The sequence below is a fragment of the Denticeps clupeoides genome, chromosome 1 (assembly GCF_900700375.1).
Source record: "Denticeps clupeoides chromosome 1, fDenClu1.1, whole genome shotgun sequence".
NCBI classification, from domain to species: Eukaryota; Metazoa; Chordata; class Actinopteri; order Clupeiformes; family Denticipitidae; genus Denticeps; species Denticeps clupeoides.
The window spans coordinates 32,277,489-32,293,858 of record NC_041707.1 but is presented as its reverse complement, the minus strand read 5'-3'; the positions used below and the strand labels follow the sequence as shown (position 1 = coordinate 32,293,858).

The 16,370-nt window shown below is 39.7% G+C and overlaps 1 protein-coding gene across 2 annotated transcripts; it reads left to right on the top strand.

Moving 5' to 3' along the window:
* The first annotated feature begins 1,350 nt into the window (after positions 1-1,350).
* On the top strand, positions 1,351-16,185 carry sfxn5a (sideroflexin 5a). 2 transcript variants are annotated; one of them, XM_028996566.1, is made up of 14 exons: positions 1,351-1,487; positions 4,203-4,271; positions 4,514-4,591; positions 4,770-4,796; positions 5,086-5,140; positions 6,396-6,421; positions 6,626-6,679; positions 6,778-6,834; positions 7,048-7,113; positions 8,017-8,107; positions 9,660-9,775; positions 10,593-10,678; positions 13,055-13,172; positions 15,872-16,185. In XM_028996566.1, the coding sequence occupies exons 1-14, from the start codon at positions 1,431-1,433 to the stop codon at positions 15,947-15,949; spliced, it is 978 nt and encodes a 325-aa protein (XP_028852399.1). In that variant the 5' UTR covers positions 1,351-1,430; the 3' UTR covers positions 15,950-16,185. The 2 variants fall into 2 exon arrangements, with proteins under 2 accessions (XP_028852399.1, XP_028852389.1); XM_028996556.1 differs by having other exon boundaries at positions 5,056-5,140.
* The last annotated feature ends 185 nt before the right edge of the window (positions 16,186-16,370 follow it).

Genomic DNA, 16,370 nt, shown 5'->3' with positions numbered 1-16,370 from the left:
ACTTGTCACTTTTTTGACCTGATTACCTGTTCTGGTGTCACATGCAGCAGATGAGGGGAGCAAATTACATATTAGGTCAGTGAGGGAAAAGTTGTGATTGTCATTGCGAAACTCATTTCTGCCTTTCATGATAGAGCTGACATCACTTGTGGTTGTCCGTTGCACACTTGCCTCTCACTGGTGGTGAAATAGCCTTCTCTGTGTGTATGAGCACACAAAATACACAGCACTTAGTGAATTTAGGCTCTTTTGGCAGAAAGAGGTAAACTATTGTGTTTTAAGGTCCAGAACAGTAGATCTGATTTGTATGCAGAATTCATAATAAAAGTGACACTTTTCTAAAACTTACATGTTTTGCTCTTTTTTATATATATATATATATGTAGGGTGTGTAACATAATTTATAACTGTTCATTAAATGAATTCTGTCTGTAAAAATGGCAGATGTAATTAGAAAATAACAATAAACCAAATCTAATGTGGATAGTAATGTTTAGAATACACACAAACACATATGTGTGTGTGTGTGTGTATATATATATATATATATATATATGTATATATATATATGAAATATTTATTTAGGGAATTTCAAGGAAGAGCAGGTGTTCATAAATGGCTGTGAATTTATAACATCTTCAGTTTTATGGATATATTATGCAGCATATGTTCTGTTTATTGTTTAATTATGACTTTTTGCAGTGCCAGATGGCTGAGTTCTGACCTTTTGGACAATACAATTTAACCAGACTACTTGATGCTGATGCTATTTGTATTTTGTGTTGTTCAGCCATCATGTGAGGCTGTTTCTATCTGATGGTAATGGACAAAGGTACTGTGGAGATGTCCTCCTACGTAAAATGTCCAACAAAAGACTTTGCTCAGCTTAACCTGGCCATTATATTTTATTAGCACACAATACCAACACAAGTTGCATCTTAATGGGGTCTATCATAGTGTTTGGACCAAATAAAGCTTGTTCCTTGTAAATGCAAGAATGTCACTGTCTTTTAATGAGATAAACAAGAGCATGGCACGTAAATGGACTAAATACATTAATGTCAGTATTTATGACATGACAATGACATGAAGCGTGAATATGAAAACCAGCAGACATTATTGAGTAAGTCAAGTAAATTCAGTTAAATAAACCTTTACATTAGTATATTGTTAAAGTAGTTAATAAGTGGTTATGACTCGACCAATACAACCTTGTGCACCATGGGTTTCCAGCAATTACGCTTCTTTCCGTTCTAGTGTATGTTTTTGTGTTAGGCGAAAAACTCATTTCAATGTGAAACTACATTACCCATGAGTCTTTGTGGGGCTCGTTCCAAGTTCCACTGTAGCGGAGTGGTCGAGGCTAGTTTTATAGTCACAGCTAGGCAGTGTTCTCCAAACACAGCGACCGGAGTGGCTAATCCTCAATAATGTCTCCGTCGGACTCATATCCTCCATTTAGACTCGGAGAATCTCGTTTCGACCAGGTAAACCTCGCAGAACGGAAGTCCACTTTGTGCAAACTTTTATTTCGTCTCTGGCAGCAGGCGGGAATCAAACTTGCTTCAGTCGGGGTTCAGAGCTGCATTTGTGCCATTTGTTTTCATTTAGAAGAAATAATGAATGTGATTAACATGAAAAAAACGCTGTTATTCTAAAATTAGGCCCATATGTGCACACACATATATATACTACTATTGCCATGCATATAACTACACGTGTATATGTACTGAAACGCATACATACTGGCATATGTATGTATGTACGAGTGCAAATGTACAGTGACAAGCTATAGAAATATAAAATATATATGAATAACCAGGTGTCAGTGACCAGACAACCCCAATAAAGATAAGTAATTATGGAAACAAACCGGAAAGCTTGTGTTTAAAAATGTGCTTTATTCCTAACCAGTGTCCCCTGGCCAACATTCAGTGCATTCCTTTGTACAAGGCGACTGGGTGACTCCGGCCTTCTAGTAAGAAAGCAAAACAAAGAACCATTTTTCTTTAGTTAGCGCCCTGGGCTTATGAATCCTTCTGAAACTCTAGCCATTGCGCATCGGCCTGTTTTCAAAGCGGTGGTTTTGCGGCACAGAGCAGATGAGCGAAACAGCGACCTCTGTCGGTGGCTGCATGTTACACTCGTTTTCAACGCACGACTAAAAAGTTTGATTACAGTTCGAGTCCCTTGCGCCAATTATGGAAGAACCGGAGGACAATTGCGGATCATAGCGGCATATTATTTGTCGATATTTATCAATAAATATACAGAACAGGCCAAAAGTTTGGACCTTCTCCTTCAATGTATTCTTTATTTCCATGACCATTTACATTGGAAGATTCTCACTGAAGGCATCAAAACTATGAATGAACACATGTGGAGTTATGTACTTAACAAAAAAGGTGAAATAACTGAAAACATGTTTTATATTCTAGTTTCTTCAAAATAGCCGCCCTTTGCTCTGATTACTGCTTTGCACACTTTTGGCATTCTCTCGATGAGCTTCAAGAGGTCGTCAACTGAAATGGTTTTGGTGTCCCAGAGGTGTTTAGCACTTGTTGGCCCCTTTTCCTTTACTCTGCATTCCAGCTCACCCCAAATCATCTCGACAGGGTTCAGGTCCGGTGACTGTGGAGGTCAGGTCTCCACTTTTTGTTAAGTACATAACTCCACATGTGTTCATTCATAGTTGTGATGCCTTCAGTGAGATGGTCATGGAAATAAAGAAAACATTGAATGAGAAGGTGTGTCCAAATGTTTGGCCTGTACTGTATATATATTTTTCTACCAAACCACTGGGGAAACACGTGACAGTGCATTTCTTGGTGGCGAACCCAAGCCAGTGTAATGCGTCAAGAAGGGCATCTGCCGCAAAAGTTGGCCCGCTGTGGCGACCCTGAATGGGAGAGGCCAAAAAGGAAACAGGCAGCATCAGAAAATAATTTTCTGCAGAAATTCCAAATTCATTTGAAACGTGACCTGAACTGGTGTGATATTACACAATTCTGTCTCATTTCAGACAGTGCTTGTGATACTGATTATTTATTTGTCACATTTATGTCATGTCCTCTATACTGTTCAATTCTAAAATATATGTGCAGAAATTGCTGAAAAAATTATTATTGTGTAAGACAAGTTTCAAATGAACATTGGAATGAATAAAATTAGCATTTTATCTCAAGTTAAAGCATATCAACAAGATTGGAACTACTTAGTTGCAAAATATTTATGAAATTATATTTTAAAATATAATTACCCTAAAAGTGTACCTTTGATGCCTGAGCTGGATTAATTAAATAATTTCATGGCTTACTTCTTGGTTTTATTTAAAATGTTTAATTGAAAATGATCAAATAAGGGGTCAACCTCTTGATGCAGAAATTGTCCTCCAGTTCTGGAATGACCCACGTGGTCGCTTCTGAAAGTCATTTCTGATCACATCTGTTAATTATGCCGAAAGAGAGGCCGTTGCCGAGCAACGCCTCAGTCGCCCGTAAACCGATCCGTCTGTTCCTCCACGCGCGCGAGGTAAACTCTGGAATGTCGGGTTCCGCTCGCGCGTTTAGGGATTTAATTGTCGTTTAATTGACGCGAGAGATTATCTCTGTCTCTTTTTGGGTGCCGACGGGTGCGAGAGGAGCCAGTTGGCGTCGGCGCGCAATCAGGCGCTCGCACCTGCCGGCCCGAAAACAACTGGCGCGCCCTCGTGGCTCCGCGCGCCCCGGAACAGCTGGCGCGCGCGCCTGCCGACAGCTGGGCGCGGGAAGTTGGAGAAGAACACAGCGATCGGCCGCAACATTAAACCCTCCAGCTCTGACTCTTGAGAGAGTTTGTAACCAGTGTAGTGCCGGAGAGTGGTCTCTGGGTTGACTGGGATTCATGTGGAATTTACTTGATGCGGAGAATACCCCTTCATGGCAATGGCATTGCCACTTTCAGCAGAATAACACGCCCGGCATGCCATAAAAATTGCACAGGATACTGAATTAGACATTCCTCAGATGCCCCATCTCCCTAGTTAGAGCATTTAAAGGAGCAAGTGGCTCCGATACCAACAGGACACTCGAGACTTGTGGGCTCCATGTCCTGGTGAACCAGAGGGATTTGCATACATATTGAATTATGGTCATATATTATTGCATTTTTATTTGGAGTGCTATGTCTTCACACAAAAAGATGTCTTACTTTCTCATTGTTAGAGTTCATTTTATGGGCGATTGCGTCATTTCCTGGATGTGATTGATCCACGCACCTTGTTCGTGTCTGAGGTAGGCTGCATCCAAAATTAAGAAGTTATTGCGATTGCATGAAAGGCTGGAGCTTATAAATAAGTTACTGAAACCAGTTAAACTGAACACTTAATTAGTGTCAGTATCAGTGATTTTTATATCCTATGGCATATTTAGTACTTTTTTTTTGTTGGTCTTTCCATTTGTCCACTGTGAAAATATGTAAATGATGATTGATTATGAGTACAAGTGGTTCACACTGTCTGCGTGACTGTTGCCAGCAACGTCTGAATGAGAGCGTGAATCTCCTGGAGCATTTTAAAAATGGAACTCTTCCTTCAAATGTGACCAACTCACAGGTAAGCCCTTGGTAACTTGTGTTGTGTTTTCAAGGTGCTGTTTATAGAACATTTCTCCTACAAGAAATATACAACTTTCTCTCAACCACTGCTGACCAAATTGCCTGTCGACAACATGTGCATTTGCAAGGCATGTGCATCTACTGTTTAACCTCTTGGCTTCTCTCTCATGGCACAGCTGTGGAAGGCTCAGAAAGTAAAGCAGGTAAGCAACACTGAATGCTGAAACAGGTTTGCCCATCTCATTTACATCTTTAATTCAGGCATAATGTGCAGCAAGAATAAGACAGAAAACAAATAATTTGTGTGTGTGTGTGTGTGTGTATATATATATAAACTGTGATATTCTCTGCAATATAATAATCTATATTATGAATATATCTTTATTGTAATTTGTTAACAAAATCTAACATATGTTACCAGCTAATTGACTTCTGCGTAATTTTGTTTTATGGATTATATAGGCTCCACTCATGATTCTCATGAACTTGCAGGCAATAATCCATCCAGACACGGGGGCGAAGATCTTCATGCCTTTTCGGATGTCAGGTGTGTCTGTGTGTGTGTGTGTGTGTGTGTGTGTGTGTGTGTGTGTGTGTGAGAGCGTGGTGGTGGATAGCTGTCTGGGGCTCATTATTGGGCCTGCAGAGATCTGCACCCAGCAGGGCGCTTTCGGCTGGCCTGAGGATGGGAAAGGTCACTCTCAGCTGGGCACTGATTAGGATGTGTGCCCCCACTGTGTGGAGGTGCTGTTGGGACTTGTGGATGGAGTATTTTGGTTCTGTGTTAAAACAGCTCTTTAAAGGGCGACCAGGGCTGACAGAGTCGGGGAAGATCAGAGGTGCTTGTGGAGGAGGGCAATAGTATCAGCACCAGTATAACCTGCCAAAAGAGGTGTGAACGCACACACAGACACACACGGCCTCAGTGTGTCAGAACATCTGCACGGAGGAACAACCCCTGCTGGCAGTAGCCGACTGATATTATTTCTGAGGAGGGCCACTTTTACACCCAGCTCTATGAAAATCCCTTATAAAACTGGCCATGTTTCCAAAGCATGTGAGACTTTTTGGCCATTCAATTTACACTGAAACATTTTTGTGACAAAATCTCAGCAAAACAAACACAGTAGATGCAGGGGAAAAATCAAACTCATTTAAAAAGCCTTTACTCCTGCCTTACCCAGAATAGAGATTAGACCAGTTCACAATGTACTTTTTAGGTTTAATGTGTACAGTTTTACAACTGCATCAGATAGAGGGCAGCATATCACCAGAAAGCAGCTATCACAAGAGTCCTTATAAACGTCCACATTCAAACCACGCCGGGACTTTAACTCACAGCAATTTTCACAAGAGGAGAGTGAGAGAAAGGGACACAGAATCAGTGTAGCATTTATCAGTATCCAGGCTGCCCAATTTCCCAATTTGTTGTGAAAATGTGAAAAAAAAAAACTGAGCAGCTGACACAGATCAGGTATTAACAGTGTTTACTGATGTATTCACTGACTACCTGTTAACTCATGGACTACATGTTGATTTTCTTCTTCTGTGTGGAACTGAGGATGTACTGCACAATACCATACCTTATCATCTCTAGTGGTACACATTGATATTATAAGACAGACTGAGCTGATATATAATTGATTAGATTAGATTTTGCAACTAACCAAAAGTGCAAACTGTATTCTAGGGTAACATATAGATATTTCATACATCGTAGTTTTTGCACAGATATCCCTACAAACATTGCTAATAGCTACAATGTCAATTCATTATATATTGCATTTCTTTTGTTCCTCCAGGCTACATTCCCTTTGGTACTCCAGTGGTACGTTCTCACTAATCATGTTAGAAATTCTCTGCCAGTGCGCACGTAAAAGTGAGACAGGTTGTAGGCAGGTTGTCGTAACACTTTGAAACCTGTATGATATTTTTTTTTATTAAGTATCTAATATGTGTGCTAATCATGTCCTTGCATCTTTACATAGTAATGTTTTTCTGATGCATTTTTTCATTTTGTTCTTTATTTTAGGTGGTCGGACTGCTTCTGCCTAACCAGACGCTTGCGTCTACAGTTTTCTGGCAGGTGCTTTTTTTAATTTAAAATATACATGCATGTAAATAAAATGTATTTATTTATGGCAATATTCATTATTTTACCACTGTCACTGTTTCTTTGTTCAGTGTCTGAACCAGAGTCATAATGCCTGTGTTAACTACAGCAACCGCAATGCTTCCCAGGTGCAGTATGGGTAACAGGAACGTTTGTTAATCAGTTTTTTACACTCTTGCTATTGTCACAGTATAAATCACCATTTATTGTTGACACCAAAACCACTAGCTACAAATCCCCAGACCTTCTGTAGGCATGAATATTACTGTGCTAAAAGAAATCATAAAGTTTTCGATGAAACTTTACCATGATTCATTTCGTTAATATGCTTATTAATTCAGCCCACCACAGGGTCACAGTTTATCTTGGGCTACACTGGAGCCGTAACCAGTGCTGTGTCCATTGCTGTGAGTATCGATATACAACTGTGGCTGCATTTGTAATTCTATATTTCAATTAATTTGTGAGTTTATTGTAAGTGGAAATGAACCCTGTTGGATTTAAGTGAGGGTTTAAACAGCAAATGCCATCTGTATGGATGATTATGACAGGTTAACTGTATAGTGTGATCAGAGGCTAATCCTGTACAATTAACTATTGTGAAGGTCTCACATCCAGCCCTGACCCCGCCCTTTGTGGCCAGTAGAGCCAATTAGCCACCCTGCTGGGTGTCGCTGTGATTCCTAATGGCATGACAGCTGAAACCATGGTGACGACATCCACAAATGGCTGGGCATCCTAGGGGATGGCTGACGGAGGGGGGGCACTAATTAAAACAGGGTCCCTCTGACGACCCCTACCTGAGAGAGGCAATGGCCCATGTGGATTGACTTCCTTAGAGAATATAATGCATTTTGAGTGTGTGAGTGCATAGATGTTTTGTACACAGTCAGAAAATGTGTAGATTTCCCGGGATGTTTTTAGTTGGTCTATTTTGTGACCATTGAAATGAAATTCCACTGTCCACAAAAAATATACTAATTTAAAAACTGGAACACAATAATTAATTCATTCATTGTAATGTATATAATGTGTACAGTTATGGCTTTAACAATAGTTTAGGGTAAATCTTCATTACTGGTTATAATGATTGGAAAATAAATGAGTGTAGCTGCAAATAAAAGGGGTCCTAGATATGTAAAATGACTTTTCAATACCAAATTGATCTTAATTGATAAATTATCTCTCTGTTATTTTTATGCCACCAAATTTTCCCCTTTTAATCATTTTCAAATGACATTAGAAACATTCGTAAACATGTTTGCTGGATTGGCAGACATTGGATATTGTGCATTGGCTGTGTGTTTCAGGTGGGTCTCAGCATTTTTGTGCAGAAAGCTCAGAGCTTCCGTCCAGCCACTCGTCTTCTTGTCCAGAGGTTCATTCCATTTCCTGCAGTTGGTAGGTCCAGTTTTTGTAAGAGTGGCATGGAAATGTATGTTTGTTTGTGTGTGTGTGTGTGTGTGCTTGTTTCACAGCGTCCCCTGTTTATATTGTGTTGTGATTTTGGCCCTGGGTATTGTTTAAACAGTACTTCAGTGTTCAGGGGACATTCCAGCCCAAAGGGATCCAAGGGTTTCTCCCAGGATGCCTGGGGTTGTAATTAAATAACCCCCTCGCGACCCCTTTAATTAAATCAACAGGTCTCCCCTTCTGATGAGATGGTAATTGGCTGCTCGTTAGGGCTTGGCCGCTGGAAGCTAATTGGATAATTAGCCCTGAAGAGGCAGTGTGTCAGGGCTCCAGATCTGTTTACTGTGTGCTTGTTTGTTGTTGTTCAGCTTTTAGGTATAAATTATAATTAAACATAGCTAATTGAACCCAGCAGAAGTGATGATGTTGGAAATGTGATTGTTTTTCTTTTATTCTTTCATTTTTTTATGGTGACTTTTAAAGCAGGAGGTTAGGAGTAATAACCTCAAACAATCTGTCATTCAAATAACATTTCAGAGACTCGCTGTAGAAACAGCCTCTCTCCTCCCACACACATACTCTCATATATGTGTACACATGCATATATTTCACATTGTTAAATATATACAATTAAGCACAGAATGACACCCAGCGGTGCCAAGCTTTGTTTGAACATACTGAAAATGACACATTGAAAACATGATAAAACAGAAGACAAGGAGACATTGTACCAGACATATTAGTGAAAACTATTCTCTAATAAATAAATAAATAAACGAATATGTGTAATTCCATTTGATCTGCCAGACACTCAAATCTCCTCCAGTTTTTTGCTGATTACATCTACATTATAAACTGAAAAAAGAAAGCAATGTATTTAAATGTTTGTTTGTGTAATTGGTTAATGGATTTATTTATTTATTATGCTAATCTAAGGTCAAAAATGATTCAAATACATCATTATATATGTATTTTCCTGGTCACTTAGCACATTCAAAATTTTTCATATTGGATGATTTAGTGGCTTTCTTGTCAATAGGTAGTCAAGACTAAGACCACTGGATTGCATTAGAAAAAAATAAGCTGTGCTACATGCTAATTACATTTTAGAATAGTCAAATATTAAATAATAAGTCATCCAATAAAATAATAATATTTAAATAAAAAGTCATCAAAAATATAAAACTATGGCTATGAATAATGCTGGACTGATAATAGAGTTAAAGCAAGTTGAAAATGAGGGAGTTCTGAGAAGATAAGAAGCATTGTAATTCAGAAAAGCTAGTAAAAAAGTTCAAATTATAAAATTATTCAGATTTACTGCAGTGTAAACCTGCTAGCAGATAATAAGAAATGTAGATGAGTGTGTGTGTGTTTGTATATGAATGCGTGTTTTTGTGAGTGTGCACATGCTGGTTATAGGGAGGCAGCTTCTGATATCTTCTCAACCAATTAACTCAGCCCCAAAATTGTGTAATTATGATCATTCGGGTTATTAAGCCTTGCTTATGAGGCCTGTCGTGTGTGTTTCCGAGGAAAGCCTGCGCCAACGTGTGCAACGTGGTTCTGATGAGGCACACGGAGCTGGAGGAGGGTGTCAGCGTGATGGACGAGGAGGGCAGAGTGGTGGGCATCTCACGAATTGCAGCTAGGCACGTGAGTGAGCGTTACCTCACCTGCAGAGACAGCAGACATGCACTAACACCAGTGACAGACACATTATTTTCCCTTTTCAACTAATGCTAAATACTAATAGTAAAATTAATCTTATCATGCAAAATATCTAAATATACAACTATTTCATGTAAAATGATGTCTTAGGGATGTTGTGAGGTTTGTAGGGGTGGTGGTAGGCTAGTTGGTAACACACCTGCTTATGAACCAGCAAACTACAAAGTCACAGGTTCAGAGCCCACTTACTAACATTGTGTCCCTGAGCAAGACACTTAACCTGAGTGTCTGCGGGGGGACTACTGATTGGAAGTTGCTCTGGATAAGGGTGTCTGATAAACGCCATAAATTTAAATATAGCACAACATGGCTGTTTTGGCAAAAAGCAGCAAGAACAGTTAGTGTGAGGTTTGCATATTTGGAATGAGAGAGAAAGACAGAAAACAGATCGATTACCATGGGAATAAAAGATGATCGCACAAGGATTTAATCAAGCTGCATGTTTCAATGTTTTTCTCTCTCTCCCTCTCGGCTGTGCATGGCACCACCTTGTGAAGCTCTAGGATTAGCAGTTAATTTGAAGGTGAAATTACATTTGGGTGATGACAATGGGCACCCTGATTCAGTAAAATAACTTTTACTTTTAGCCACTTGGAAATGACATTTATGTCAAAATAAATCCTTTAAGGAAGTTTAAGGAAGTGTATATTTCAAAATGAATATCAAAATGTGAGCAAGATACAAAAATTCCATATCCAAGAAGAAAGTGACATAAAATGCAATATTTTGTTTTTAATGACAGGCATTGGTAGAAACAGCACTAACACGTGTGGTTCTCCCCATGCCCATTCTGGTCCTGCCCCCCATCGTCATGGCTCTGCTCGAGAGGTTTGTACAGTCTGTCCATTTTATTATTTTTGTGAGAGTGTACATTGTGGATGCATGGACTGTGTATGTGCGTATGCAGCGAATTGAGTTCATTCACAAAAGAAAAAAAGGAGAAAAAAAAGTCTGATGTGACTCTAATGATCCAGTAATGAAACCAGTGTTTATATAGCTGCTGCCTGTGTGTGTGAGTGTGTGACGGTATGTTGTGTTTTGGTATGTGGATCTTTGAGGTGGATGTCTCTCACAATCACAGCTCTTTATCCGGGCTTCTCGACAACTCCAGACTCCAGGTGTGTGTGTGTGTGTGTGTGTGTGTGTGTGTGTGTGTGTGTGTGACAGCACAAGCAAGAGAACGATGCATGCATGTACATTTCTAGCAGTATGAATGTGTGTGTATGTGAACATCTACAATAGGAGGCTTTTCTTTGAGCTTTTGCTGTGTGTGGCAGTAAAGGGTTGAGAATTGTGTTTGTGTGTGTGAGAATGTTGTGGGCATTGGTGAATGTGAGAAGAGGGGCTACTTGTCAACTTACCCTCACTGCATCTCAATGGAGCAAGAACAGGGGTCAAGCAGCAATGAAGCCAGTGAATGTGATGGATTGGACTGTTGAGAGAGAGGGACAGAAGGGGGAATGTGTGTACCTTGATGTGTGACTTCCATCCATATATATCACCTTGCCATTGTGTAGCTGTTGTATTTTGTCTTCTTTAAATATTTTAATGTGTTCATTTCTGTATGCCTACTTAGAGAGCCATGTTATGTGCATATACTGTATATGTTAATGTCTATAGCAGGTGTGTGTGTGTGTGTGTGTGTGTGTGTGTAAATCTCATATGTGATAATGAAGTCGCTCATTAAGCAGCCGCTCCTGTCATTAAAACTCAGTGCTCCGGAGGACCCCTACTGAGCATGCTCTGCATCTCTCTCTCTCTCCAGACATGGGGGGAAGATAGAAACAGATAGAGAGAGAGAGAGGGGCAGGGGTAGCAGAGAAAGAGTGAGAGACTGAATGAGTGGGAGGAAGAGATGAAGGGAAGGAGAAATGGGTTTAAGTGCAGCACTAAAAGTGTAATTAACTCTTGAAAGGCAAAGTGTGACCACCAGGTTTGTGTGTATGTGTGTTACTTTAACAGAAGTAACTTTTCATACCTTCACAGTTGCTCATCAGACTTTACTGTCTGTTTTATTTTACTATAAGGGCGCTAATGTGTGTACACAATGAAAGAGGGCATTAATTAACATCTCCCTTCTTACACTATAATATCGAAGAATATTTGTGATGTGCACTTTTTTTAACCGACTTGTTCAAGCTCCTCCCACCGCGGTGGCATTTTAGATCATTTGATGCATGCAGCAGAATGAAGAAAAAATTTCCCCCCAACTGCCCTACACCTGCTGAAATCTACTGAAACTGAGATTGTTTCTCTACATGTACAGTAAACTATGTTGATGCAGCTGTGCAGTACACAGTTTACAGGCAATAATAATCTACTAAATGGCACCTTTGCTAATATTTTGTGTTACATTTATTATATTGTTGCTATTTGAATTCTTTCACTTACATTTCATTAAATGCACCTTTGGTGTTGAATCTTGAACCAAGAACCTGATATGTGATTGACTCATGATTTGAATTGTTGATTGATTGCTGTACAAAGCAAATTGTGTCATGACCATTCTGCAGTGGACATTCCAATCAATTTTCAGTCTTATTAGTCATGAAAACACTGAGAAATGTTTATACATAGGCAAAAATCAAGAAGATTTTTTACGTACTCCCAAAAGTCTTTGCTTGGAGGCTAATAGTTTGTCCCTGCATGAATAACGTTATATGAATATTTTTCAGCTGAAGAGACCGGAGTCCACGTGAAATCAGAAATACTGCGGTATCCAGATGTGCGCACCTGGCAGCGGTTTTACACGAATGTGATGGCAGCTGTAATTTCTGGCACCAGCACAGCGAACATATATGAACGCAGTCTGCCGTTTCTAAACTAGTTCAGGAAACACGCTACATGCGGTACAGCATGAAGGGGTCCAAGAATATCAATGGGATTTTTGGCAATTGGTGCATACTTGCCGCTTTGGTGAAGTCAGTTTAGTGAGGAAGAATGCATTGCTTACAAATTGCGGGCAGAAGCCTGCAGATGGAAACTGGTGTGAAGTGTGCAGCTGAAGTGTTCACAAAGACATTTTCAATCAGACACACTTGCGTCATGTCTAAACACGTCTAACAAACCACATGGAGGCTAACCTGTCTGAGACATTGCTGTTTCACTGGCAGTATCACACCAAAATGATTACCTGATTAACGCTAAGTCGTCATTGTGATGGGGGAATCATGACTGATGGCATGTGGTGTGTGTGTCTTTCAGGTTGCCACTGCTGCAGAGGAATCGGCGTCTGGTCCTGCCAGTCCATGCTCTGGTGTGTCTTTCTGCATTCAGTCTGGCTCTGCCAGTTGCCATCAGCCTCTTTCCGCAGCAGTCACAGGTACAATCTGATGGCATTACATGCCAAAACAACAAAAAAATGTGTAATGGATTATCACATACAGTGAGACAAAAATTGATTTTGCAAGTTATCCCACTTAAAAAGATGAGTCACTTTCATCATAGGTACATGTGAGCGACAGAATGTAAAAAAAATCTAAGAAATCACATTGTATGCTTTTTATGGAATGTATTTAAGTTTCAGAAAAGGCCCCATCCAGACTCTGTATGAGGTCAGGATCTTGATAATGTCATGATGCCTTTATTTCTCATGCCAATTACGTTTAGAACTAGTCTTAAGTTCAGATTGTGACATGACTTCTATATGTCAGTAATATCAAAGGTGTCCTCAGGGTTTATGTAAAAGAAGAAAGAACTGTTTGGTAGTTACCTGTGTCTTGAGGAAGAGAAACTATCCTCTTTGTTGGTTCGATTTTTTTTTTAATGACCAGAGCTTTAAATGGAAGGAGCGCAAAGACTGACAGCTCTCACACACACACACACACACACACACACTAATTCTTCATTCTGGATGGTTTAAACCCATGCCTGTCAATACATTTTTTTCTTCTTTTTTTTTTTTTTTTAAATCTTTTTATATATCTAATTATATAAATAAGTATTAATAATAAGACAGCATTTTACAGTAGCAAACAAGCTCCGATTTTGCCCTGTAAAGTAAGCGCAACTGTACACATGATGCCGACAGCAAGTATTGGCAGGTGACCAGTGTACAGTAACTGAAAGTACGATAGGTTGCTGAGGATGTGACCACCCTCGAAGAAAGCTGTCACCAGGCCAATTGACATTTTTTTCTTTCAAGGCAATGGGAATGAAGTGACGATGAAATAATGTGCACGTTTGTTTATTAAATGTGGTTCCGTAAATATGTTGTTTCTATGTTACTGGTCACTGCCGTGCACTACTCTCCCACTAAAACTCTGCAAACCACTCAGCAGGTTCAGAAAGTGTGCCGATGATTGCAAACAGTTAACCAACAAGTCGCTTTAGTGGGTTTACAAATGTGGGACATATTAGGAATCATTATTTATTATTGATATTTTATATAATACCACACTTCCTTACTGCATCTCAGGTTGCCTGCGCCCTTATGGTATTTTAGCACCTTATTTTATTTTTTATCCCCCCCCCCAATCCCCCGCCTCTGTTTTAGGGATCTTTAGATTGAAGTGTCCTCAGTAATAATCTGTTTGTCCATATGGTGACTGATCTGCAGACATATGTGCTACTGCCAGACTCGGGCGTCTCTGTTTTTCCTCTCCCTCTCTCTCCATCCTCTCGCTCCCTCGCTCTCTCTTTTTTTTTTACACTTTGCGGAGGGTTCCAGACGAGAATGCTCCCAAAAAGCCGCTCCAAGGGCCTTCTTTCCCGTATCCCTCCCCACCCCGTCGCCTCCATTTTCACACTCCTCGGGTTGTCTGCTTCAGATCCCGCCTCGCACTCTCTTACGCACACACTCGCACAAACCCTGCGCCATCTGTTTCTGGGGAAAATATTGCACGTTTTAGATCTGCTTTGGACTTTTACCAGCAAATGGGTTTATTTTTGCATGCAGGTAAATATGAGAGTGAATGGTTTTACAAAATGGGACGGGGACTATTGTGAGATCCGAAAAAAAAGAATTGAGTTGTGTATTTTTTTTTAAGTTGTGTATTTTTCTTCTGCGATGTTAGATAATGTCAGGGCACGCTGGATGTTGGGTTGGATGAGTGCGGTGTGTGTGCTTTTCTCTGTGTTATAGATATAATGAATGTTCATTGTCTTCTTGCCATCATGAATGGGCTGTTTTGTTCCTTTAGGTTGTCTGTGCAAAAAGCAGTTTAGATGAATTGTGTGTTTACACTTATGAAGGGCCAGGAGTTCATTTTCTTGAGCACTATGTAAGATATAGAGTTGTTGTGTGAAGTGTAACCATTAACCACAGAGGGGTTGCTCAACTCTAGTTAAATATCAGACTTCCCAATCCAAGCTGCACACCTTATGTACGAGAAGGGCAATGATTGTGAGTGTGTGTGTGAGTGTGTGTGTGTGTGTGTGACCTGGATTCTGTTCCTAACTTGTGTTTCTCTACAGGTTGCAGTAGTATGTTTTAGAAAATGGATTAATGGGAAAGGGATTCCCTTTTGGTTTTCCATGTTATACCATGTGTCTGTAATGCTATCTATATTTAGAACTCATGTAGGGACATCATTTCTGGAGACATTGCGCAGGTCCCGTCTGGTCTGATAAAGTGTTTTTCTGTTTTTAGTGAGATGAGTAACCTTTAGGAGGTTGTGTATATTCTGTTCATTTCTGTATTATAATTATTGTATTGTATGTATTGTATAATTAATGTATTGTAATTATAATGTAGGGGGTTTATGGTCCACACGAAAAAAAATATTTTCTGATGCTTTTTCTTATATTTATTTATTTTTTTACTTTGGTTACTTATAATGTAATTTCATTCACACATTGCGCTGAAACGTTTGTAACTGTGAGATTTCACAAGGAAGGAGGTGAGGAGGATTCCAATTTCCTTTCATTCTTCATGCTGAAGACCCCCTTGTTTATTTATCATTTTATAGCAGGAGACACTATAGGCAGGATTATACAAAAGCAGCAAAATAAACAACCTCATGGATTTTGTGGGGAGGATTATGTGTTCTAAAATGTATGATTTTTCTCTTTTTAAATTAGATACGCACATCTGAAGTGGAACCAGAAATTGCCGCAGCAACAGACTGCAAGATATTGACTTACAACAAAGGCCTTTAACCCGTCTGACTCCCAGAGAAGAGCTCATCTGAAAGCCAAGTGCTAATAACACACAGATGTCTTAAGACGCTCAACTTTATCATCAGTTACCCACACACACCTACTCTAGTGAAACCTGAGCATTCCAAGCGCCAATTACTGTGCCTTTAGGGTGTACCCCTACGTGAAAGTGAAAGTGGGATTATGTTGTCAGAAACGTACACGACTGAAGTATAAAAATTAAAGAGTTCACATGATCTGTGATATATTCTTGTTTAATTGCCATTTTTGGTGGCACCATAATTAACACACACTTATAAAAGAAATAAACCTTTGTTTACTGTCTCCACCTGACATCATCATCATTAAAATCTGAGCGCGCCACTGAAGTGAACGGAAGGTCCAATATGTTGCACGGTGAACCTTTGCCTTCTGTGTGGAC